At 39.2% G+C, this 27,818-nt stretch overlaps 1 protein-coding gene across 2 annotated transcripts in view; it reads left to right on the top strand.

The window, feature by feature from the left end:
* HERC2 (E3 ubiquitin-protein ligase HERC2) overlaps nt 1-27,818 on the top strand; it is a 278,100-nt gene that overhangs the window by 21,582 nt on the left and 228,700 nt on the right. For both annotated transcript variants that reach the window (XM_071676734.1, XM_071676733.1), the window contains exons 9-21: nt 1,678-1,953; nt 3,879-4,125; nt 4,506-4,666; nt 4,849-5,005; nt 7,381-7,574; nt 10,344-10,538; nt 11,965-12,096; nt 15,074-15,170; nt 15,681-15,791; nt 18,994-19,241; nt 21,293-21,500; nt 22,508-22,663; nt 26,173-26,358. In XM_071676734.1, coding sequence (XP_071532835.1) covers nt 1,678-1,953; nt 3,879-4,125; nt 4,506-4,666; nt 4,849-5,005; nt 7,381-7,574; nt 10,344-10,538; nt 11,965-12,096; nt 15,074-15,170; nt 15,681-15,791; nt 18,994-19,241; nt 21,293-21,500; nt 22,508-22,663; nt 26,173-26,358 — 2,368 coding nt within the window. The remainder of the gene's footprint in view (nt 1-1,677; nt 1,954-3,878; nt 4,126-4,505; nt 4,667-4,848; nt 5,006-7,380; nt 7,575-10,343; nt 10,539-11,964; nt 12,097-15,073; nt 15,171-15,680; nt 15,792-18,993; nt 19,242-21,292; nt 21,501-22,507; nt 22,664-26,172; nt 26,359-27,818) is intronic.

Genomic DNA, 27,818 nt, shown 5'->3' with positions numbered 1-27,818 from the left:
AAATAATCTCAATGTAAATGCATCATTATTACTCATAACTGCATGCTTATGTACATTGTTTGTCACACACTTGCTGTTCAGTATCACATACTTGTCAGGGGTAGAAATAGGGTGCTAGAGTGGCTTTGAGGATATTATTATGGGATATGGTGTACCCACTGTAGATGAAAATGTTAAACTGCATGTTGTGTGCTGAAAATAGGCTGGTGATTGGAATAACTTGTTTAAAAAAAAGATATGTACATAAGTGAATGTGGCTTTGTGGGTTTAATAGTGGGCATGCATTAGGGATTATGCATTTATTGATAGGTATGCAAAGGAGGGACTGTTGTATGTGAATGTACTGAGAGGAGTAGCTGGGGAGACATCTGATCCCCTTTTGGTGGAGATGAGAATGAAAGTATGTTGTGGTAAGACAAAATGACAGGAAGGGATTTGTAAAAGAAACTGAACTTAGTAAAGAGGCTTGTGTGTAGAGATGTCAAGTGAGATTGAGTAAGGAGTGGCATAAGATGAGAATAAATGAAACTAGGGGAGTGGTTGAAGAATGTAAGGTGTTTAGGGACACATTGATTACTTGTTCTGTTGAAGTGTGTTGTTTGGGGAAGGTGAGTTGTGGGCATATGAGAAAGAATGGTTAGTGTTGGAAATTAAATTCTTAAAAACAGTATATTGTGTAAGGAGGATTGATTATATATGAACTTATAGTTTATGAAAGAGATGTGGTGGTAAGCATAACTCAGAGAAATGAATGGGATGTATTGAAATGGTTTGGGCATATGAATAGGATAAGTGGAGAAAGACTGACTAAAAGGATATATGTGTCAAATTTTAAAAGGGGCTAGGGGGAGGGAACCAAGAAGGAGGTTGAAGAATGGAGTGAAGGATTCTTTGACTTATTTGATCCTGAATGGGCAAGAAGATGAGAGGTATGCAGGTTTGCAAGAGATAGTGTAAATTGGAGCAGTGGGATGAACCAGGGGATTTTCAGTTGGTTATGGTAAACCAGAGAAATGTTTGTGGGACTTAGTTGTGGATAGCAGGTGCTAGTTTTGGTGTATTACTCATGACATGTAGAGAGTGGTTGTGAGCATATAAGACACTTTTACTTTTGATTTTGGTGCTGCCTTTATATGTGGGAGACATCACACTTGTATGAAAAAACTCAGTAATGCTAGGTGATTGGAAGTTGAGATTTATGATATATTTGTGTAAGGCAAATGCATAAAAATGAGCTCTTGGTTTTGTCGTGTTTTTAAATTGTGGTGGAGTTTATAGGTTACAAGATTGTCTTTTGTTTACCAAGAGGCCTGACTCAGGTGAGGGACTTGCAGTTTGAGGAAGTGAAGGCATTTTTTATCTTTAAGTGATTCCTTAGTCATGTGTTTCATGTAGAGGCAACTGTTTTGCTGTTTTGATAGCTAGATCTGACTGACTTGTGTGGTAAATCCCTTGAATGTCGCAACAAAGTGATTTATCGTTGGAAAGTTATAAATTACATGGGTCATTTTTCATTATATACTGGATATTTTGATAGTTTTTGGTATTTGTTACATATCTGTTATGGTTCCTTCCCTACTGATTTTGGGTATTGGGCTGTAACTAGACTAATTTTCCAAAAGAAATATTCTCTTCTAAACAGTTTTGTCTTACTGTACTCATTTTCATCTTTAACAGGTTTTATCTTGGGGATGGCTTGCTTGGTCTGGAGGATCTAGTCATTCTCGGCCCCTCAACTATTGTGACTCACTGGCAGAGCTTGGTATCAAATCATTAGCATGTGCTGAGTGCTGCCTCCTCATTCTTACACAAAAGGGTAATATGTATAGTCTCTACTATAATTCTGAATCACCTTCCCCTCAACCAATCCCAGGACAGCTAGAAGAAGAGATTGTAAAAATTGCTGCACATCCAGATGGAAAGCATTATTTGGCTCTCACTGCTGGTGGTCAGGTATGTTAATCACTTATTAGTAAGCATAAAGTAGTATGTTAATAACCATATTCTCTATAAAGTTAATTGTATATGATGAATATAGCGCAGTTGCGTATAGTCATATTGTATCGTGGTTTTGACCATTGTGCTCATTAAGTTAATCTTCCTTTCATTGTTCTTAATGAGTATAATTGAGAATATCAGTATGTTTTTCTTTTATATATCATTGCTTTTCCTGCATTTGTGAGGTTGCGCCAGGAATAGACTGAGAAAGGCCTCATCCGCTCACATCCATTCCCTTGATGTCATGCACAATGCACTGAAAGCACAGCTCCATACACAACCAGGCCCCACAGCATTGTCAGGACTACTATACCCTCCAACACACCTGTTTTTGCCCTCCCAAATAACGAACTCTCTTCCACTCATTCTTCAGTGCCTCCAGATTCTTCGCTCTCTCACACACCCTATAACTCACTTCCACTTCCATAGTTCCATTTTCTGCCATGTCCGCTCCCAGGTAACTAAAACACTTCACTTCCTCCAAATTATCTCCATTCAGAATTACACCCCCCCTAATTAGCCCCTCTACCCAGCTAAACATAATGACCTTGCTGTTATTCACATTTCCTCTCAACTTTCCCCTTTCACTTACACTTCCAAGCTCATTCACCAACTTCTGCCATTTCTCACTTGAATCTGCCACCAATGCTGTGTCATCAGTAAACATCTAACTCTTTTTCCATGCCCCATCAACCCCTACAGACTGCATACTTGCCCTCTCTCTAAGACTCTTGCATTTACCTCTCTTACCACTCCATCCATAAGCAGATTAAACAGCCATGGTGACATTACATACCCCAGCTACAGATCAGCCTTTAATTGAAACCATTCACTGTCCTCTCTTCCTACTCTTCCACATGCCTTACACCCTACCCTTGACAGAAAATTCTCACAGATTATCTTATCCAAAGCAGCTATTTATAGTTACTTGTTTCAAGGTATACCCTAGAGAAGATAGATAGATGCAGTGATAGAGTTCATAAGGGCTAGAAATATTTCAGATGAGCATGCGAGAGGAATGATTTGGGATCCAGTGGAGTTGAAGGATTTATTGGATATGTGTAGAGTGTGCAAGAAACTAGTATGAAGGGGTACTTGTCCCATTTTTTTATGCATGGATGTGAAAAACAAATATGTATAGGTGAGGATAGTTTAGAAAAAAGAGCTGTATTGATTATTGATAAGGGAAAGGATGGTTAAAAAGGTATATGATGGTGCAGTTAAAGGTACAAGAAGGAGAGGTAGATTGCTGTGGAGATGGAGAGATGCAATAAGAGATTTGATTAAGGCTAGGGATATTTCATATGAAGATGTTAGAGGAAAGATCTGAGATCAAATGAAGTTGAAGAATTTTGAGTATTAAGGTGCAGAGGATAGAGAACTGTATACTCTTAATGAAAAAGTAACAAGCGTTTATGTTAGTGTAGAAATTCTTGTTTTACTTACTATTCTTTGGATGAGGATATGTTTGATTGAATTGAGAGGTCTTATGTATCTGATCTACCCCAGTGATTTGAGAGTAAATTGAATGATGATATATGAAAAGGTGAGATGATATAAGTAGGAAAAGGATTTTCTTTTCATAGATATTTAGCCTCTGTCAGACAAATTTAGCTGCTTTTATACTTATTGCTGCTAGTTTTAGCTTAGTAAGCTATTCTTTTTAAAGATTAGAAAAGTAATTTCTACACATTTGGATGGGATTGCGTGTGATGTATGATTCTTCATTAATAGTTAGCTCCGTGAGTGTATCATTAATTGTAGTATTGTATTCTTATTACAATGTATTACAATAAACTTAATTTCAACTGAACTATTCGTATGTAGTATATATGTTAGCCATACTACTATTTTCTCTGATAGCTTTTGTGCTCTTATAGGTATATTCATGGGGTAATGGGGAAGGAGGTCGCCTTGGGCATGGGGACAGTAGTTCCCGGAAAGAGCCTACTCTTGTGCAAGAGCTACAGGGAAAGACTATGGTGTCTATTGGTTGCGGTTCAACCTACAGTGCAGCCATTTCTAGCCAAGGAGAGCTGTACACTTGGGGTCGAGGAAATTATGGCAGACTTGGGCATGGGTCATCTGATGATCACAGCACACCTACTTTAGTCTCTGCATTGAAAGGTACGGTATTTATTATTTGCTAAGGAGCTTGTTCAGCGATGACTTACAGATCATAGTATGAATGGATGATGTTCACCAACTCCATACTGTTGAATTAATATTATTAACCAAATTCATGGGTAAATATGAAGAGAAGATACATTTAGAATGGTGAATAGAAACATAAGTGTAAAGATTGTAATTAAGTAGCATTCAGTATGTGCATTCTTTACCTGGTCTGCAGGGATCATGTAAATGGTTGCAAGATGTTTGAAATATACAAGCATATGTTATGCATACATTGTTGATTTCAGCAGCCATTCCCTAAACTCAGTATCTGACTAAGCTTCCAATACAGAGTGTCTCTACCATGTATTCTTCATTCAAATATTTCATTTCAGGTGAATGTGTTATTGATGTTGCATGTGGAAGTGGAGATGCCCAAACTCTATGTGTGACAGACTCTGGTAATGTATATTCTTGGGGTGATGGAGACTATGGAAAACTTGGACGTGGTGGGTCAGATGGCTCTAAAGTCCCAAAACTAGTGGATAAACTGCAGGTTAGTATGTACTCAAGATGTATATGGGTTAGGAGCAAAATTAGTGAAATGTGAAACATGATTGGTATAAAAGTTTAGAAAAGATTTTTAAACAGTAACTGAGATGGGTGATTGTATGTACTTTGTCAGATGATAATTAACAGGGATCAGTAATAAGTAGGTTTATCATTTTCTCCTTTTAGGATCAGGAGGTTTGTAGAGTTTTCTGTGGAGCTCAGTTTTCTTTAGCACTGAGCAAATCTGGCACAATTTTCTCGTGGGGAAAGGGAGACAATCATCGTCTTGGCCACAATAGTGAGGAGCATGTACGGTATCCAAAACAAGTCAAAGCCTTAGCAGGTATGGATGGTTATATAAGTATACTTTTATTTGCAAGTTATAACATTCCCAACATATCAAATAACACCTATATGTCAAAAATACTATTTATTTATTTATTTATTTTGCTTTGTTGCTGTCTCCCGCGTTTGCGAGGTAGCGCAAGGAAACAGATGAAAGAAATGGCACAACCCACCTCCATACACAATGTACACACACACACGCCCACACACGCAAATATACATACCTATACATCTTAATGTACACATATATATACACACACAGACACATACATATATACCCATGCACACAATTCACACTGCCTGCCCCTATTCATTCCCATCGCCACCTCGCCACACTTGGAATACCATCCCCCTCCCCCCTCATGTGTGCAAGGTAGCACTAGGAAAAGACAACAAAGGCCCCATTCGTTCACACTCAGTCTCCAGCTGTCACGCAGTAATGCCTGAAACCACAGCTCCCTTTCCACATCCAGGCCCCACACAACTTTCCATGGTTTACCCCAGACGCTTCACATGCCGTGATTCAATCCACTGACAGCACGTCAACCCCGGTATACCACATCGATCCAATTCACTCTATTCCTTGCCCGCCTTTCACCCTCCTGCATGTTCAGGCCCCGATCACCCAAAATCTTTTTCACTCCATCTTTCCACCTCCAATTTGGTCTCCCACTTCTCCTCGTTCCCTCCACCTCCGACACATATATCCTCTTGGTCAATCTTTCCTCACTCATTCTCTCCATGTGCCCAAACCATTTCAAAACACCCTCTTCTTCTCTCTCAACCATGCTCTTTTTATTTCCACACATCTCTCTTACCCTTACATTACTTACTCGATCAAACCACCTCACACCACACATTGTCCTCAAACATCTCGTTTCCAGCACATCCACCCTCCTGCGCACAACTCTATCCATAGCCCACGCCTCGCAACCATACAACATTGTTGGAACCACTATTCCTTCAAACATACCCATTTTTGCTTTCCGAGATAATGTTCTCGACTTCCACACATTCTTCAAGGCTCCCAGGATTTTCGCCGCCTCCCCCACCCTATGATTCACTTCCGCTTCCATGGTTCCATCCGCTGCCAGATCCACTCCCAGATATCTAAAACACTGTACTTCCTCCAGTTTTTCTCCATTCAAACTTACCTCCCGATTGACTTGACCCTCAACCCTACTGTACCTAATAACCTTGCTCTTATTCACATTTACTCTTAACTTTCTTCTTTCACACACTTTACCAAAAATACTAAATTATCATAAATGTTAGACAAATATGACAAACTGGATACTATTTGGTCCCATGTTGACTACATCTGTGTGTTTATTTATCTTTCTGTGTGTCGTAGAAGGTGACTAAAAGGGGAGGGAGTGGGGGGCTGGAAATCCTCCCCTCCTGGTTTTCAGATCTCAAAAAAAAGGAACGGAGAAGGGGGCCAAGTGAGGATTTTCCCCTCTTAGGCTCATTCCTCTGTTCTTAGCGCTACCTCGCTAATGCAGGAAAAGATTTTGAGCGATCGGGGCATGAACATACTGGAGGGTGAAAGATGTTTACAAGGAATAGAGTGAATTGGAACAATGTGGTATACCGGGGTCGATGTGCTGTCATTGGATTGAATCAGGGCATGTGAAGCATCTGGGGTAAACCATAGAAAGTTTTGTGGGGATGGATGTGGAAAGGGAGCTGTGGTTTTAGTACGTTACACATGAGAGCTAGAGACTGAGTGTGAACAAATGTGGCCTTTTTTGTCCTTTACTAGTGCTACCTCGCATGCATGCGGGGGGAGGGGGCTGTCATTTCATGTGTGGTGGGGTGGTGACGGGAATGAGTGAGGGCAGACAGTATGAATTATGTACATGTGTATATATGTATATGTCTGAGTGTGTATATATATGTATACGTTGAGATGTATAGGTATGTATATGTGCGTGTGTGGATGTGTATTTATATACATATGTATGTGGGTGGGTTGGGCCTTTCTTTCGTCTGTTTCCTTGCGCTACCTCACTAACGCGGAAGACTGCGACAAAGTATAATAAAAAAGATATATTTTTTTTTTTTCATACTATTCGCTATTTCCCGCGATAGCGAGGTAGCGTTAAGAACAGAGGACTGGGCCTTTGAGGGAATATCCTCACCTGGACCTCTCCTCTGTTCCTTCTTTTGGAAAAAAAAAAAAAACGAGAGGGGAGGATTTCCAGCCCCCCGCTCCCTTCCCTTTTAGTCGCCTTCTACGACACGCAGGGAATACGTGGGAAGTATTCTTTCTCCCCAATCCCCAGGGAATAAAAAAGATATATATATATATATATATATATATATATGTATATGTATATGTAAACTGATTAACAATTATGAATACTGCAGGCAAGAAGATTCGGGAAGTAGGTGTGGGTTGCATGCATGTTGTGACTCTTACGGAGGATGGTGAAGTGTACGTGTGGGGTCGCAATGACCAAGCCCAGCTGGGGGATTCCCCACATGTAGCTCTTGCAGAACCAACACTTATGTCTTCTCTGCATGGCAAGAATATTATTGGGATATCCTGTGGTCCATCTCAGGTAAGTACAGAAAACTCTCTTTGTGCTGTGACACCCTTATTATTAAAATGTTTTATTTCCAAACTCATTAGTGTCAAGCATGATAAAACCCCTTTTTTCACTTATATTGATGTACATGCATTCCCTGTCCAATGTGTAACATATTTCTAGTTCTGTATCCTTCACATTTCAGTAACACATGAACAGGATTTTCACACATCCCCTTTTATTGTAGTTGAGCCAACATAGAGACACTGTTGCCATTGAGACTTTCTTACTTTAATGTTTAAGGAAAAATGATGATACTTTAGAAATATTCTTTATGCATCAGCTGAAGTGGAATATGGGACATGGAGTACATGGTACAATTACGTAGATATTTCAAAAGATTCACATGAAATTTAGCTTCATGCTTTCGTTTAAATTCCTTGCATGAGATTCCCAGTTCTCACATATCCTGGATATCCTCTATTGCTCTTGATAGTGTTTGAAGGATGTAGGCTAGATTGTGCCAGTAAATGTATTTAGTAGGGTGATGTTGTCCATAGTCAAGGCAATGTGTTTTCCTGCTACAAGTTGAATTCTGTGTTCCTTGTACTATTTTGGCTGGTCATAGATGGCAGACCAGACAACAGATGAATTACTGGAGCTTTCAAGAAGCCTTAGTAACAGATAAGTGTCCACACTGGATGGTTAGATGCTGTTTCTAGGGTCTTGCTACACCTGTAGTGCCCGTTATTATGTCCCTGCTGCACCCACATCATCTCTACTTAGGTTAAGCCACTACAGCAGTGTTTTTTCTAAACTATGAATTTTAGCTCTCCATTCAAAAGAAAAAGTAATTTGATTTTTTTTTTTCCAATTATGAACAGAAAAAGTGTATGAAATTTTTGGCGTACTTAAGAGTGGTCAACTTGATGAATAATATGCTTTTTCTAAAGTAAAACTGGTTGTTTTGATATATTTAAACAATAAGTTTCCCTGTTTTTTGTGTATCTTCTCAGAGATTAAAAAGAAAATAGCTTTTTATATATTTATATAATATTTATATAATGAATGTAGGTTTGCAGCAGGGGTGTGTGATGTCTCCATGGTTGTTTAATCTGTTTATGGATGGGGTTGTTAGGGAGGTAAATGCAAGAGTTTTGGAAAGAGGGGCAAGTATGAAGTCTGTTAGGGATGAGAGAGCTTGGGAAGTGAGTCAGTTGTTGTTCGCTGATGATACAGCGCTGGTGGCTGATTCATGTGAGAAACTGCAGAAGCTGGTGACTGAGTTTGGTAAAGTGTGTGGAAGAAGAAAGTTAAGAGTAAATGTGAATAAGAGCAAGGTTATTAGGTACAGTAGGGTTGAGGGTCAAGTCAATTGGGAGGTGAGTTTGAATGGAGAAAAACTGGAGGAAGTGAAGTGTTTTAGATATCTGGGAGTGGATCTGGCAGCGGATGGAACCATGTAGCGGAAGTGGATCATAGGGTGGGGGAGGGGGCGAAAATTCTGGGAGCCTTGAAGAATGTGTGGAAGTCGAGAACATTATCTCGGAAAGCAAAAATGGGTATGTTTGAAGGAATAGTGGTTCCAACAGTGTTGTATGGTTGCGAGGCGTGGGCTATGGATAGAGTTGTGCGCAGGAGGATGGATGTGCTGGAAATGAGATGTTTGAGGACAATGTGTGGTGTAAGGTGGTTTGATCGAGTGAGTAACGTAAGGGTAAGAGAGATGTGTGGAAATAAAAAGAGCGTGGTTGAGAGAGCAGAAGAGGGTGTTTTGAAGTGGTTTGGGCACATGGAGAGAATGAGTGAGGAAAGATTGACCAAGAGGATATATGTGTCGGAGGTGGAGGGAACGAGGAGAAGAGGGAGACCAAATTGGAGGTGGAAAGATGGAGTGAAGGAGATTTTGTGTGATCGGGGCCTGAACATGCAGGAGGGTGGGAGGAGGGCAAGGAATAGAGTGAATTGGAGCGATGTGGTATACCGGGGTTGACGTGCTGTCGGTGGATTGAATCAGGGCATGTGGGGCGTCTGGGGTAAACCATGGAAAGCTGTGTAGGTATGTATATTTGCGTGTGTGGACGTATGTATATACATGTTTATGGGGGTGGGTTGGGCCATTTCTTTCGTCTGTTTCCTTGTGCTACCTCGCAAACGCGGGAGACAGCGACAAAGTATAATAAATAATAATAAAATATTTTTGCTCAATGGTAATGCAAAAAAAAAGAAAATGAAAGGGGTTAGTTTAGTACCTTTTTTCTAAAGCTGTCTACTTGTTATTCCTCATTCTTGTCCACCTACAGAGTGACTGAACTTTGTTTGTAGCCAGTTAGCTGGCAAAGAGAATGAACATTAGAGATGAGTGCAGGAAATTCAGTTCAACTTACACTTTGTTCTGAAGGATGTTACCAAACTTTTGCTTGTATGATTGTATAGGTATTAGCATTAATAATGTGAAGTTTGGGTGGTATGATATTGTCCAGCCCATATAAGTGTTTAGAAAACAGTATTCCTCTTGTGATGGATGGAGTGTGGTAAAGAATTTTGTCAGTGGTTGACAAACTTGAAAGAAAGAAAGAAAAATAGATGGTAGGATGAGGAAATATGTCATATGGAAAAACACACTAGAGGGAATTTGCATGTCAGTAAGGTATCAAGAGGTATGACTGAGATGCTTATGAACTGTGGTGTTAATGGTTATGCCTGAGGCTCTGTGATTTAGAGACAGAGAAGTACTTGATGAAAAACATTAGTATTTTGTGTATGAATATATCAATTCCCATGTTTGATTTATTTTTGCAGACTTTTGCGTGGAGCACCAAAATGTCATGGTCAGTGTCAACTCGTATTCCTTATGTTGTTGAAGTTTGTGAAGAGACCTTTGTGAGGCTGAATGACCTCTTGGCTCGTGTTGGAGAAGGATTGGCTGATGATCGTATCCCATCTCAGGAGCAGGAGTGCATGGTTGTGGCAGGACTCAATCTCCTTCGATTGCAGGTAAACATACATTTTTAATAAAAGTTTTTTTTTTTATGATATATGTGTCAGAGTTGTAGGGAACAAGGTGAAGCAGGAGACCAGATTGGAGGTGGAAGGATGGAACGAAAAAGATTTTTAGTGATTGGGGCCTGAACATGCAGGAGGGTGAATGATGTGGTATACTAGGGTTGACATGTTATCAATGGACTGAACTAGGGCATGTTCACTGGCTGGGATGAGCCCTGGAGAGTTCTGTGGGGCCTGGTTGTGAATAGGGAGATGTGGTTTTGGTGCTTTGCAGATGACAGCTAGCACATGGATGTGAGCAGATGTGTCCTTTCTTGGTATGTTTCCTGGTGCTATCTCTCTGATGCAGGGGTTGGTGATTCTGTATTCTGTAGGGCAAGGTGGTGCTGGGAATGGATAAAGGCGAGTAAGTATGAATATGTAAATGTATATGTGCATATATGTATATGTACTTGTGTGTGTGTGTATATGTGTATGTGAGTGGATGGGTCTTTCTTTGTCTGTTTCCTGGCTCTGCCTTGCAAATGTCGGAAATGTTGATCAAGGATTATGATAGTAATGATAATGATTATGATAGTAATAATAATAATAATAATAAGAATGATAATAATAATAATAATAGTAATAATAATAATGATAATAATTGAACCAGGGCATGTGAAGCATCTGGGGTAAACCATGGAAAGTTTTGTGGGGCCTGGATGTGGAAAGGGAGCTGTGGTTTCGGTGCATTATACATGACAGCTAGAGACTGAGTGTGAACGAATGTGGCCTTTGTTGTCTTTTCCTAGTGCGACCTTGTGCACCTGTGGGGGGAGGGGGTTGTTATTTCATGTGTGGCGGGGTGGCGACGGGAATGAATAAGGGCACACAGTATGAATTATGTACATGTGTATATGTATATGTCTGTGTGTACATATATGTATACGTTGAGATGTATAGGTATGTATATGTGCGTGTGTGGATGTATATGTATATACATGTATGTGGGTGGGTTGGGCCATTCTTTCGTCTGTTTCCTTGTGCTACCTCGCAAATGCGGGTGACAGTGACAAAGTATGATAAAGAATGAATATAATGGATGTGGAAAGGGAGCTGTGGTTTTAGTGCATTATTACATGACAGCTAGAGACTGAGTGTGAACAAATGTGGCCTTTGTTGTCCTTTCTTAGCACTACCTCGCACACATGAGGGGGGAGGGGGTTGTTATTTCATGTGTGGCGATGGGAATGAATAAAGGCAGACAGTATGAATTCTGTACATGTGTATATATGTATGTGTCTGTGTGTGTATATATATGTATACGTTGAGATGTATAGGTATGTATATTTGCGTGTGTATATATAATTTTTATACTTAAATATGGTTTCCTCTTCTGTGGTACTGTTACCTTTTTTAAAAACTTTGTTCCCCTTAGCTTCACTCATCTGTACAAAACCATACTGAAGTAGACAGTGTGGGCTTGCATGTTGGATCATCTCTCTTGGGCAGTCTAAAGCAGAGAGTTGTTAACCTGGCCAGCAGCTCAGGAGTTTTGCCTACCATACAGGTGACTATATTAAACTTTGGTAGTTTTTTGTTATTCCACTGATTGAATGTATCATACGGGTGCCTTATTTGTCTAAACTTATGTACTGTTTCTTGTTCTTGTAACTGAGCTTATCATATAGGTGACATAATTTACTAGACATGTTTTCATCTTCACATTTAGTAACCAAGTTTATAAAGATACAATGTTTTTGTACAAATTTCCAGTGTGATATAAAAATTATTGTTGTAGAGTTTTGAATTTGATCAATTTATATGTAGATGTTCATTTATGGGTAACTATATTTCACTTGGATGTCTTTTGTCATAAAGTTTAAATTTTTCTCATGACTGGGAGGCGGCATAAGTCATGGTAATTAGATACTCTACTAACTAACTGAGTTTTTAAGCTTATTGTCATAGAAAGTGTTGAATTTGATTGATTTATCTGTAGGAGATGTTCATTTATGGGTAACTATATTTCACTTGGATGTCACTTGTCATAAAGTTTTGATTTTTCCCATGACTGGGAAGCTGCATCAGACATCAATCATGGTGATTAGATACTCTACTAGCTAACTGAGTTTTGAAGCATCTTGTATGTCAGGCAAGCAGGTTACATCAGTCATCATGTTGCAGACAGTGGTGAGTTTTGCTTCCTGTGAATCACATGGGCCTGTGTTCAAGTCTCAGAAAAGGCAACTGGCTCATAGCTAACCCTGCTGATTTATCTGTAGGAGATGTTCATTTATGGGTAACTATATTTCACTTGGATGTCACTTGTCATAAAGTTTTGATTTTTCCCATGACTGGGAAGCTGCATCAGACATCAGTCATGGTGATTAGATACTCTACTAGCTAACTGAGTTTTGAAGCATCTTGTATGTCAGGCAAGCAGGTTACATCAGTCACCATGTTGCAGACAGTGGTGAGTTTTGCTTCCTGTGAATCACATGGGCCTGTGTTCAAGTCTCAGAAAGGGCAACTGGCTCATAGCTAACCCTGCTGTTCAGTATTTTCTTTGGGTTTGTCTGTACTTGTGTACTTGCCATAGACATAGACTAGGAACACATAATGTAAAAAGAGAGAGTGTACCTTTTTCTGTCTATAAGTACTTATGACAAGATTTCTATGTAAGGCAGGGATAGTGTATCATGCTGTCTTTGTCTGCAGCTTGTTTTGCAGTATTCATTTCTGCTGCCACACATTTTACATGATATTTATCTTGGTTCTCAGTGAATGTAGGTTTGCGGCAGGGGTGTGTGATGTCTTCATGGTTGTTTAATTTGTTTATGGATGGGGTTGTTAGGGAGGTGAATGCAAGTGTTTTGGAGAGAGGGGCAAGTATGAAGTCTGTTGTGGATGAGAGAGCTTGGGAAGTGAGTCAGTTGTTATTCGCTGATTATACAGTGCTGGTGGCTGATTCATGTGAGAAACTGCAGAAGCTGGTGACTGAGTTTGGTAAAGTGTGTGAAAGAAGAAAGTTAAGAGTAAATGTGAATAAGAGCAAGGTTATTAGGTACAGTAGGGTTGAGGGTCAAGTCAATTGGGAGGTAAGTTTGAATGGAGAAAAACTGGAGGAAGTAAAGTGTTTTAGATATCTGGGAGTGGATCTGGCAGCGGATGGAACCATGGAAGCGGAAGTGAATCATAGGGTGGGGGAGGGGGCGAAAATCCTGGGAGCCTTGAAGAATGTTTGGAAGTCGAGTACATTATCTCGGAAAGCAAAAATGGGTATGTTTGAAGGAATAGTGGTTCCAACAATGTTGTATGGTTGTGAGGCGTGGGCTATGGATAGAGTTGTGCGCAGGAGGGTGGATGTGCTGGAAATGAGATGTTTGAGGACAATGTGTGGTGTGAGGTGGTTTGATCGAGTAAGTAATATAAGGGTAAGAGAGATGTGTGGAAATAAAAAGAGCGTGGTTGAGAGAGCAGAAGAGGGTGTTTTGAAATGGTTTGGGCACATGGAGAGAATGAGTGAGGAAAGATTGACCAAGAGGATATATGTGTCGGAGGTGGAGGGAACGAGGAGAAGTGGGAGACCAAATTGGAGGTGGAAAGATGGAGTGAAAAAGATTTTGAGTGATCGGGGCCTGAACATGCAGGAGGGTGAAAGGCGGGCAAGGAATAGAGTGAATTGGATCGATGTGGTATACCGGGGTTGACGTGCTGTCAGTGGATTGAATCAGGGCATGTGAAGTGTCTGGGGTAAACCATGGAAAGTTGTGTGGGGCCTGGATGTGGAAAGGGAGCTGTGGTTTCGGGCATTATTGCATGACAGCTAGAGACTGAGTGTGAACAAATGGGGCCTTTGTTGTCTTTTCCTAGCGCTACCTTGCACACATGAGGGGGGAGGGGGATGGTATTCCATGTGTGGCGAGGTGGCAATGGGAATGAATAAAGGCAGACAGTGTGAATTGTGTGCATGGGTATATATGTATGTGTCTGTGTGTGTATATGTATGTGTACATTTAGATGTATAGGTATGTATATTTGTGTGTGTGGACATGTATGTATATACATGTGTATGGGGGTGGGTTGGGCTATTTCTTTCGTCTGTTTCCTTGCGCTACCTCGCAAACGCGGGAGACAGCGACAAAGCAAAATTAAAAATAAAAAAATAAGATCTATCTTGGGTTTAATCTGGAAAAGTTTATAGGCATTTGTCTGGTCTTTTCTTCAGAGTTTCAGTACTCAGTTCTTCCTGAGCTTTTCCTTCTTCTTAGGCTGTAAAACCTTAGGTTCCAGGCACCCCAGCCTCTTTCCTAAGCCAGAAGAAAATACGTCGTAGTTTTTCTTCTGAAGTTTTTGTAACATCTTTCTAATTTTCATGGTTGCTTTGATATTTACCATACAAGATGACAGTGCTCGTGTTTTCTTATTTTGTATATGTTGAGTATTTTCATCATCGGTTTTTTTTCTTAAATGTGAAAGTTCTCATTATTGTATAATTTCCCTCATACTTAATGCCTTAAAGGTGATATTTGATTTGATTTCAGGCTGCTGCACAGGCTACTCTTCAGACAGGCTGGTCTATCTTACTACCCACAGCAGAGGAAAGAGCAAAAGCACTTTCTTCTCTTCTTCCAAGCACAGGTTTCTAGTTGAATATCTGTTTTTGTTGCTGAGAAAACTTTCAGATATCTGAATTATGCTGTAGAAAGCAATTTTCATTGGATTCAGATGAGAGATTTGTGTTAGGTGTTTGAGTGTATCAAAAAGATCTGGGAGACTGCTGGTGACAAAGGATGAAATGTTTCTGAGGCAGAATGAGTAGCGATTGGAGATGATGGCAAAAGAGATATGATAATGCTTTGCTTTTCTGTGATCAAAACAGCAAGTATGTACTGAAATTCTTTTTAAGTTTTCCATCAGAACCACTGAATAAATACATTGTTAGGGGGCTTGATTTGATGGGAAGATTCATGGCCTTGAAAATATTTCATTATTCTTTAGGGATTCAGTGTAGAATTGATATTAAGACATTATGCTTAATCTTAGTGTTAATTGTACATTGTCTAGCTGAAGTTGTCATCATGTTTTCATCTCATATATATTATGGACTTTTCATTGAATTTTACACCTTTTTTATTGTTTATCTAACAGGGTCAGACATCTCCAGCATGAGCTCAGGACGGCGATTCATGATTGACTTGTTAGTATCGAGTCTTATGGCTGATGGTGGTCTTGAAATGGCTCTTACTGCTGCTATTAAGTGTAAGTGTAAACACATACATGCACACATTGTTCCTAACCTGTCACCAGAGTCCCACCTTAGGTGCAGTTGTCTGCTAGCAAGCATATTGGAATTGCATTCAAGTTTGTGGATAGACAAATATTCTGCAAGCTGTTTACTTTATATATGGGGCCAAAACTAGAATATGCTTCTCAAGATGGTTTGTGCACCCAAAGAAGCACAATGATCTAATAGAGAAGGTCCAGAGCACAGCAACAAAGATGGTAATGGGATTAAATGAGCTGAGTCACAGGGAGAAACTAGAGGTCTTGAATTTGTTAATCTTAGAAGGGAAAAAGTGAGTGGTGACCAAATCATGACCCTTTAAGTTTTTAAAACAGATTGATGATATAGACAGTTAACAGTTCTTCAAGAGATGTAGGGATAGAATTACCTGAGGACATAACATGGAATAAGCATTAAATTTGTGATGAAGGATGAGGAAATACATTTATAGTATGAGTTGTTGATAATTAAAAAAGATATGAATGAAAACTTTCTATCTTCAATTTGGTTTACTATGTCTTGTCCCCTCCACTTTTGACACATATATACTCTTTTAACCTCTCTTCATGCATTCTCTCTGTATGCCCAAACTATTTCAGCACACCCTCTTCAGCTCCCTCAACTTTGCTCATCTTATTAGCACACCTATCTCTTACCCTTTTATTACATACTCTATCAAACCACCTCACACAACATATTGTCCTCCAGTATTTGATTTCCAGTACATTCACCCTCCTCTGCACATTCTTATCTACAGCCCATGCCTTGCATCCATAAACCATTGTTGGGATAACTATACCTCCAGACATACCCATTTTTGTCCTCCCAGATAATGACATCTCTTACCACTTATTTCCCAGTATTCCCAGAACCTTTGCTCACATCCATTCTCTTGTTGTGTGTAATGCACCACAACAAACCCCCCTATCCACAAACAGGCCCAGTATACCACATTGTGCCAATTCATCCTGTCGTATGCATGCATGTTCATTCTCTGAGCATTTAAAATATTTTTTAATGTATCCTTCTGTCTCCAGTTTGGTTTCCCCATTCTCCAGGTTCCCTCCAATTTTGACACATATGCATGTCCTTTTTGTCAATCCCTCCTCACTCATGTCCAGACCATTTCAGCACAACCTCTTCAGCTATGTCAACAGCAAACAGGAACTGATGCACTTCCCAGGCCCCTTTACTTCCAATAGTCTGCTTACTCACCCCTCTCTCCAAGATTGTTGCATTTACCTCCCTCACCACCCTGTCCATAAACAAACAAAACGGCCACAATGACATCTCATACCTCTTTCACAAACCAACCTTTGCCTGGAACCACTCACCCTCCTCTCTCCTTGTGCACACATCTTACACTCTTGAAAAACTTCTCTCTGATTCTGGTAGATTTCCTCCCATACCAGATATTCGTTCAGCCTTCCACAAGGCATCTTTGCAAACCCTATCATATGTTATATCCAGAGCCATATATGCCACATACAGATCCTTTTGTATCTTTCCATATTTGTCACACATTCCTTAAAGCAAACACCTGATCCACACATTCTCTCCCATCCTGAAACCTTTTGTTCCCACTCAGTTTGATGCTGTGTATATGCCTTCACACTCTCAATTGTGTATTTATTTATTTACTTTGTCGCTGTCTCCCGCGTTAGCGAGGTAGCGCAAGGAAACAGACGAAAGAATGGCCCTACCCACCCACATACTCATGTATATACATACACGTTCACACTGCAAATATACATACCTATACATCTCAACATTCTTTCTTTCAAACTATTCGCCATTTCCCGCATTAGCAAGGTAGCGTTAAGAACAGAGGACTGGGCCTCTGAGGGAATATCCTCACCTGGCCCCCTTCTCTGTTCCTTCTTTTGGAAAATTAAAAAAAAAAAAACGAGGGGAGGATTTCCAGCCCCCCGCTCCCTCCCCTTTTAGTCGCCTACTACGACACGCAGGGACTACGTGGGAAGTATTCTTTCTCCCCTATATATATATACACACACACAGAGACATACATATATACCCATGTACATAATTCATACTGTCTGCCTCTATTCATTCCCATTGCCACCCCTGCCACACATGAAATAACAACCCCCTCCCCCGCATGTGCACAAAGTAGCGCTAGGAAAAGACAACAAAGGCCACATTCGTTCACACTCAGTCTCTAGCTGTCATGTATAATGCACTGAAACCACAGCCTCCCTTTCCACATCCAGGCCCCACACAACTTTCCATGGTTACCCCAGACACTTCACATGCCCTGGTTCAATTCATTGACAGCATGTCGACCTCGGTATACCACATCGTTCCAATTCACTCTATTCCTTGCACGCCTTTCACCCTTCTGCATGTTCAGGCCCCAGTCACTCAAAATCTTTTTCACTCCATCTTTCCACCTCCAATTTGGTCTTCCACTTCTCCTCGTTCCCTCCACCTCTGACACATATATCCTCTTTGTCAATCTTTCCTCTCTCATTCTCTCCATGTGACCAAACCATTTCAAAACACCCTCTTGTGCTATCTCAACCACACTCTTTTTATTACCACACATCTCTCTTACCCTATTATTATGTACTCGATCAAACCACCTCACACCACATATTGTCCTCAAACATCTCATTTCCAGCACGTCCATTTTCCTGCGCACAACTCTATCTATAGCCCACACCTTGCAACCATATAACATTGTTGGAACTGCTATTCCTTCAAACATACCCATTTTTGCTTTCTGAGATAATGTTCTTTACTTCCACACATTCTTCAACGCTTCCAGAAATTTCGCCCCCTCCCCCACCCTATGATTCACTTCTGCTTCCATGGTTCCATCCGCTGCCAAATCCACTCCCAGAAATCTAAAACATTTCGCTTCCTCCAGTTTTTCTCCATTCAAACTTACCTCCTAATTGACTTGTCCCTCAACCCTACTGTACCTAATAACCTTGCTCTTATTCACATTTACTCTCAGCTTTCTTCTTTCATACACTTGACCAAACTCAGTCACCAACTTTTGCAGTTTCTTACACGAATCAGCCACCAGTGCTGTATCATCAGTGAACAACAACTGACTCACTTCCCGAGCTCTCTCATCCACAACAGACTGCATACTTGCCCCTCTTTCCAAAACTATTGCATTCACCTCCCTAATAATGCCTTTTATTATAGTTGAAGTTCAAGAAGCTGAGTGGACAGAAAAGAACAGAGCAACCCACTGTCCAATCATTAGCAGTGGGAATAGTGTGGTTGGAGGGTCTAATATCAGCCCAAGGAAGAACGTGAGAGGAGAGACTGCTGCCTCTCGCCGTTCATGTGATAACTCTATGTCTGATGATCAGTCTGCTACTTTGCCACTTCTTCACCTAGTACGTCAGTTATTGAGAAATGCTTCTACTCAGACCTTGATGAGATTACAGGTAAGGTGGTTTCTTATCTATAATTATTATAAAAAAAGTCACTACATTTTATTTCATAAGCTTTTGCTTTGTCGCTGTCTCCCGCGTTAGTGAGGTAGCGCAAGGAAACATACGAAAGAATGGCCCAACCCACCCACATACACATGTACATACATACACATCCACACACGTAAATATACATACCTATACATCTCAACATATACATATATATACACACACACATATACATATATACACATGTACATGATTCATACTGTCTGCCTTTATTCATTCCCATCGCCACCTCGCCACAATGAAATAACAACCCCTTCCCCCCTCATGTGTGTGAGGTAGTGCTAGGAAAAGACAACAAAGGCCCCATTCGTTCACACTTAGTCTCTAGCTGTCATGTAATAATGCACCGAAACCACAGCTCCCTTTCCACATCCAGGCCCCACACAACTTTCCATGGTTTACCCCATACGCTTCACATGCCTTGGTTCAATCCATTGACAGCATGTCGACCCCGGTATACCTTATCGTTCACAATTCACTCTATTCCTTGCACGCCTTTCACCCTCGTGCATGTTCAGGCCCCGATCACTCAAAATCTTTTTCACTCCATCTTTCCACCTCCAATTTGGTCTCCCACTTCTCGTTCCCTCCACCTCTGACACATATATCCTCTTTGTCAATCTTTCCTCACTCATTCTCTCCATGTGACCAAACCATTTCAAAACACCTTCTTCTGCTCTCTCAACCACACTCTTTTTATTGCCACACATCTCTCTTACCCTATTATTACTTACCCGATCAAACCACCTCTCACCACCTATTGTCCTCAAATATCTCATTTCCAGCACATCCACCCTCCTGCGCACAACTCTATATTTCATAAGCATTAACTATAAAAGAAAAATGACATTGATTTGTGAATGAAGAAGTTGCTATTTTCATACTGCATATATGTTTGCCTCAGTTGTGTTGATGAATATAGCAGATGTTTTTGTATTTATTGTGCTAATCTGAATGCAGACAACTGTGTGAGAAAAAGATTATTACAGAATGATTACAAACTATATTTAGATGTATTTTGAAAACATCAGGTTTTCATGTGGATGCAAGTCACAAACACAAGGAAAATAATAGACTGGAACATGATTGATATATGTTTGATAAGATGTAATATGATAGGTATGTGCATGAAATGTTTTCTTGGAGATCATTTGTTATCAACAAAATAGGTCATCCTTATATGGTAGATGTTAGACTTAAAATGTGAATGAAAATTAGAGGGATATAAGGAGAAAGTTTGAGGAATGAAAGTTTGAAGTTTAACTTCTAAGAGAAGTTTACCTTTTCATTGCAGCAATCCCTATGTCCATAGTACACTCTGTATGTAGAACTATTATTATCTTTCTTTCTTTCATACTATTCGCCATTTCCCGCATTAGCGAGGTAGCGTTAAGAACAGAGGACTGGGCCTTAGAGGGAATATCCTCACCTGGCCCCCTTCTCTGTTCCTTCTTTTGGGGGAAAAAAAAAAAAAAAAAAAAAAAAAAACTATTATTATATATTCTGAAAAAAATATTTCCAAAAGTTTGTTATTATTGTTAATGATCATAATTTTTTGAATCAGATAGTATGCTACTCGACCTTATGGAAGAGTGGAAGTATGTCTTAAACTGTAACACACTAGCATGGATGTGTTGAGTGATTTCAGGAGCTGTTATTCTCTGATCTTTACCCCACACAACATTTAGAAGTGGAGTTAATGACAATGGATAGATATAAATTCAGGCTTCAGATATATACATCAAAGTTGGAACATGCTGGAGTGAACAAACTTCTTGAATACTGCAGTTGAATTTATTCCACTTTACCTGAGCTTTCGGTGTACCTTTCATTTTTTTGTCCTTTGTAAATTCTTGAAAAATGTGATACAACAGTCACAAAGAACACAGCCACATATATTCTGTTTGTAATTCATCCAAGCTCAGTGTTGTAAAGGGTAGCTTTAAGGAATTAATGATTAAGTACAAAGAAATAATGCCAAAATTCTTCTGTTGCAGGCTATTGCTCCTGACAGTATGTCCATGATATCATCAGCTGTGCTTGTAGATGGACATAGTGAACGTAATGGTGCCCTGATGGGTGGAACTACAGGAGTTCAAGGGGAGCTGTCTCCATCTATTCAGTTGCTTCTAAGGTTTCAGAGGTTGCTTGTCAGTCATCTCTTTCCTGTGGAAAGTAATGTCAGCCCTAGGCACATTATGCAAGGTGAGATTGTGCAAACATTTTTCAATTTCACAAACATATTTACATGCATTAGCACCCGTATCCAAGGCATAAAATCTGAACAAGGCTGGTGTTCATTAACATGCCAGTATTTGTATGCTGAGAACTCTCCTAAACTGCAGTTGCTCAATTTTTATTTATCATGATGGCTTGTCACCATTGAATCAAGAATGCTTCATATGTGAGAAAGTATTACCACATTCATTTTAGATTTTCTGCCATGCTCTGAATGCAAAAGAATTGAAGAAGTTGGATGTATTGAGTATGAAATGCCTGAGGACAGTATTTGATGTGAAGCAGGTTGATTGTGTAAGTAATGCAGTAGGGAGAGAGGTTTTGTAGTAAACATTTGACCACATTATGCTGATATGGTTAGGATATATGGAGAGAGTGTGCAAAGAAAGACTGCCTAAGAAAGTATATGTGTTGGAAGTAAACTGAGAAAGGGAGAGGGGAAGACCAAGAAGGAAACAGAAGGATGGGGTGAAAGAGGCTGTGGGTATCAGGGTCTGAAAATTCAGAAGGGTGTTGTGTGTGAATTAAATGAAATAGATTGGACCAGTGGAACTAGTGCTTATAGAGCAATCAGGGTAATTTGTGGAAAAGTCTATGGGGGTTAAATGTGGATAATAGGCTCTCTGTTTTAGTGGAAGTGTGCAAATGAGGTCATTGTTTGTCTGATCCCAACATATCCTGCTGAGGAAGGAAAAGTATTTGTTTGTAAAAAATATGAAAATCTGTATAATTTTGAAATATTGGTTCCCAGCTTTTCAAACCATTGGTCAAGATGATTATGAATCATTGAATATCATAACTTCTTACTATCTAGGCAGTGAAATCTATTTGATTTTGACACCCCTGTTCCTGTTCAAGTGATTAATATTATTTCATGGACTGCATTTATCAAAATGCCCACAAGCTGTTATCATATCACAATTTATTGTGGACCATGTTTGAAGTAAACTTAAATACATTTATGTATTTGGCAGAAAATGAAGTTGAGGGAGCAGGATGGTTGCTGAGGAAATACTTATCCCTCCTAGTAGGTCACGTGTCTGATACTCTTTCCATTGCTACATCACTGGCCACCATCAATACCCGTCTTACTGCTCTCACCTGCACCATTCTGCAGAGAGACATAACAGGTATTTCATCATTTGATTTTAGTAGTTTTTTTTTTTTTTTTTTTTTTTTTTTTTTTATACTTTGTCGCTGTCTCCCGCGTTTGCGAGGTAGCGCAAGGAAACAGACGAAAGAAATGGCCCAACCCCCCCCCCCCATACACATGTACATACACACGTCCACACACGCAAATATACATACCTACACAGCTTTCCATGGTTTACCCCAGACGCTTCACATGCCTTGCTTCAATCCACTGACAGCACGTCAACCCCTGTATACCACATGACTCCACTTCACTCTATTTCTTGCCCTCCTTTCACCCTCCTGCATGTTCAGGCCCCGATCACACAAAATCTTTTTCACTCCATCTTTCCACCTCCAATTTGGTCTCCCTCTTCTCCTCGTTCCCTCCACCTCCGACACATATATCCTCTTGGTCAATCTCTCCTCACTCATTCTCTCCATTTTAGTAGTAGTTACTCCAATTACCCAGAAGTTGGGATTTTTTTAAGATTCTTATGGTGAAACCAGTGGAGATTATGACCCTTAGATATGAAGATTTTTCCATGACATATTGGGTTTAGTCCTTGTAATAGGATGGAGATAACTTTATTCTTTTATAGTGGAAGAAATCTGTATTTATCTGTCTATCTGTATCTCTGATGCCTGTTCCAATTGGAGCTCCCTCAAAGGGGTGGCCAGCATCTTCATAACTAACATTCCTAATGACTTCTTCTATCTAATGTTTCTACCTAATACTCCTGTTTAAATGTCCCTACCTTGTACTTCTATCTGCTGTTTCTACCATTTTGTCAAAAGGTAAGGCTAGCACATAGTGCTCTCCACAGGAAAATTTAGAATTACGAAGAATGAACTGCGTGAGTTAAATGTTGTCAAGTGTTACACATGACAAAGAGAGACTGTACGTTTTTTAACAGAATGCCAGCAGTCCACATGTGTGTGAAGCAGAAAGAAAAGACAGCTACCTGGGTCAGAGGTTTGCAACTTGACAACAGCTAAATTGCTGGCTCATTAAGATGTCACTAACCCTCCTGATACCCAAGTGGGTAGTACTGGTAATATACCTCCCTGGTTGTTGGCTGCCTTGTACACAGAAAGCTTGAGAACTTATTTATGAATTTACATGTTAGAGAAAGATTGAAGTAACTGCCAAGTTAATTGACAAGTAAATATTAAGGCTAATGTAAGGAAGAAGGAATAAGGTTAGTGATATTGGGAGTTAGATATGGAAATTTAGTAATTTTTTTCAACCATTGATGATCCTTCCATCTTTTTATGAAGTGTGCCTAACCCTGCAATTTGAATATGTTCATGTAGAAGTTAATCTAAATGTACTGTTATCAAAGCCTTAAAGTGCCATTTAGCAGTTTTTGTTGTCTTTTGCATGTTTTTTTAAGACAGTGTATCATTTTAGTTGAAGCAGTGAGATTTCTGCTTGACTGAAAAGATGAACCAAATTGCATATGCTGTAACCACTATTTACATTTTATTTTGAGTATTTGGGACAGTAGATTAAAGATTGTATTGTAACAGCCTTTGCACTTTCCATATCACTTTGCAGTGACAACCTTCTCTGTGATGCGCATCAGGAAATGTTTATCTTTGTCTTCTTTTTCCCAGAACATTAACATAATTATTTTGTGTTTATGTTTTTAGAAAAATAGTTTGTCTACTTTCCTGAATGAATGAAACCTTGAAATTGTATGTGTTTCTACCAATAACTGAAAATTGAATTTTGCACAATACAACCTGTGTTGCATGCATAGAGATGAGATTAACCTAGCAAATCAGAACTTGAAAAGATTAAAGAAACATGATGATATAGGTCCCTGATGCACACTCACCTTTTCCCTTCCTACTTGCACATGTGTCTCTCTTAGTAATAATTTCTCTGCATTTAGTTAGTTTCCTTTCTATTTATATATCTGATGCCTTTTCCCTTCAGGAACTCCCACAAGGGGGTGGCCGTGGCAATAGAGTCTCCGTAACAAGTGAACTCCAGCACTTCCAGTTACCCATATATTTGTAACACCTTCCAAAGGCCCTGTTTATCAGACATATCATATGCTTACTTGAGATCCTTACATGACACTTACAATTCTCTCTTTATCTCCATGTGTACTCAAGAGATTTATACCTCTGTACCTTGAGTATTTGCTTTTGTCCCTCCTCCCTCCTGCCTGCTTATAAGGGCACTTGAGGGTCATTCTGCCAGTCCTTAGGCACCTAACTATTGGCAATACTAATGCTGAATAGCCAGACTAACAAATCAATGATAATTTCTTGAGAAAATCACCAGCACCCCCCCTGTATTTGTGCTGCTACAGATTTCGTTTTACATAAGGCTTTCAGTGCCTCCTCTTATTTCATCAAACCAATCACCAGGAGCAAGTGATGTTTATTAAAGAATAAGTTTGAACATGTTGATTACTTGACAGAAATTTCACTTCAGTCACTAACTCATTCTTCTGAAAAGTTGATGTCATGCAAGGAAAGAGGATTACCATACATGCTTATTTATAGTTATGATTTTTGCAGGTATGGCAAGTCATAAACATATGCTGCTTCCTAGTTTCAGTGTGGAGACCAGCCACATGAGGATTGACCATTATGATACCTTCTTTCCTTGAACAACAAAGCTGTGGAACTCTATCCTTACTTTCATCTTTCCCTCTTCCCATAACCTTTTTGCCTCCAAGAGTCAGGTATACTTACATCTGGGAGCTCAGATTAATTTTTCTGGTTATTAGTCTGTTTTACATTCACTTAGATGGCCATGATTGGGATATATTTTCCCATGGTGTGTCAGTCACGATGATGAAAGAAAGGTTGAGAGCTTCATGTAGAAATCAAAAGAGGATCAGGCATTAGCTAACATTATTATTGAGCAATGAATTAAGTAAGATTATGTTTTTTTATCGGACATACATAATGTCTTGTGATAAGATGTTTACCAGACAAAGGTTAGAAGTCAAGGTCACTGTAACTGAATTAATTCATAATAGGCAGCTAACATGTTAATGGACTGAGATGGGGTGTGTGATGCATCTGATCTAAACCATGGAAAGTTCTGTGGGGCCTGGTTGTGGATAGGGATTTGTAGTTTCGGTGCATTGTACGTGACAGCTAGAGAATGGATGTGAGCGGATGTGGCTTTTCTTTGTCTGTTCCTGGCGCTACCTCTCTGATGTAGAAAATGACATTCTAGTTTGAAAAAATGTTAAACATTGTACTTTTAATGTACCATGGAAAGTTCTGTGGGGCCTGGTTGTGGATAGGGATTTGTAGTTTCGGTGCATTGTACGTGACAGCTAGAGAATGGATGTGAGCGGATGTGGCTTTTCTTTGTCTGTTCCTGGCGCTACCTCTCTGATGTAGAAAATGACATTCTGGTTTGAAAAAATGTTAAACATTGTACTTTTAATGTTTGCATTTACTTTTAAAATCAAGTTTGAAAAAAGTTAAACATTGTACATTTAATGTTTGCTTTTACTTTTCACTTGATTAGGTCTCCTTCTGAGTGAGCTGTTCATCTCACTGCTTGTGGTGTCAGTCCACAATCCAAGTGTTGTTTTGTCCTGTGATCTTGTTTCTCCTCTTCTGAGTCTTCTGGAACCACTTGACCGATTTAATCAGCTTGCTCCAGGTGCTGATAGAGAAGATATGGAAGATATGGCCTGGCCTGGGATTATTGGTATGTTCTGCATGAGAAGGATATTATAACAGAACTATTTTTCAGAATATTTAGTCATAAGCAGAATGAGTTATTATGTATGCATCTCTTTAAGCCTAAGAAGTCACAGACTTGTGAAACCTGTGGTAAGCATTACAGTCATAGGAGGTCTCACATTCTTTGATTCTTTTAGTGCTGTGTAGAACTGTGAAGGAAAAGTACTTATTTTCTGCTGAGAAGAGGATTGTGTGAAGCAGTGATGTGTAATAGCGATATGTGGGTTTTCATTTCAGTGTTTGTAATTTAGTTCAAGTGAATTACTGGAAAAGAAAATATTTTATGGTATGTTATGGGGTCTAATGTTTTGAATGATAGAATCAGAGGGAGATATGATATTTTGTGAAGATTTGATTCAAGTGCATTGTAATCAGAGGGAGATATGATATTTTGTGAAGATTTAATTCAAGTGCATTGTACTGCTGTGATGTAGGCAAATGGAGGGAGTGCATATGATGTATTTATGTAGACAGTATGAATGAATTGACAAAATTTATTCTTTAGTATCTATATAGACAGTATGAATAAAATAACAGAATTTATTCTTTAGTAAAGTTATAGTTAGTAAACTGAACTGTTTACATCAGTCATTCTACTTATAGTCTCTTCAATTTTTAGTTTACTACCTCAATTTCATAGAATTTTATCAGTTTAGTAATTACTATATCTTTACTAGAAACTGGTAATGCATAATTAATTGTATTACTGATGTTATTAAGTCATCATTAATTGCATTACTGATGCTATTAAAAATCATTAGTCATTTCTTTCCAAGAAGACATAAACTTTTCTGATTCATTTAGTCTTGCTTGTGATGACATCAGTATTTGAGTTATTATTTTTTCTTCCGATTGAAATTTATTTATTAAGTTTCAAGTTAATTCTCACCCTTTATCTTTAATTTTTTTTTATTACTCAAATATCATATGTCAATGTAGATTCAAATTAATACTCAGGGTTTGTATCTCTTGGTCTTGTTTATCTCTCAAGTATGAATTAATTTGTTGGTTCTTTCTGGGTATGCATAAACAAAAATGTTCCCTATTCCTTCTTATATTATTTTTTATTGTTTGAATATTTATTTATTGCCAAACAAAAATAAAAATAATAGTAATAGCAACAGAGGGAGAGATCCTGTCTGACAGTAAAGATTCAGGAAGCTTGAGAGATTGCGATTGCTATTTGTGTTTTATGGGGAGAGAGTTTTACACACTTGTTGCCTTGTCTTTTTAGTTTTTGATTGTTATTTATGACATTTATGCAAATTTCCCATTTTCTCTTTTGAACATCATTGACAGTAGTGGTTATATTTGGGGCTAGGCTTGGACACAGAGAATATTTGTCATGACTGAGTTCACTATCATAAGAAACAACAAATATTTTACAATTCTTTCAGTTCTTATCAGATATTTTATAATTCTTCC

Source organism: Panulirus ornatus, chromosome 23, assembly GCF_036320965.1.
Source record: "Panulirus ornatus isolate Po-2019 chromosome 23, ASM3632096v1, whole genome shotgun sequence".
In the NCBI taxonomy this organism is placed as follows: Eukaryota; Metazoa; Arthropoda; class Malacostraca; order Decapoda; family Palinuridae; genus Panulirus; species Panulirus ornatus.
Note: the sequence above shows the minus strand (reverse complement) of the source record. Positions and strands in the feature narration are given on the sequence as shown.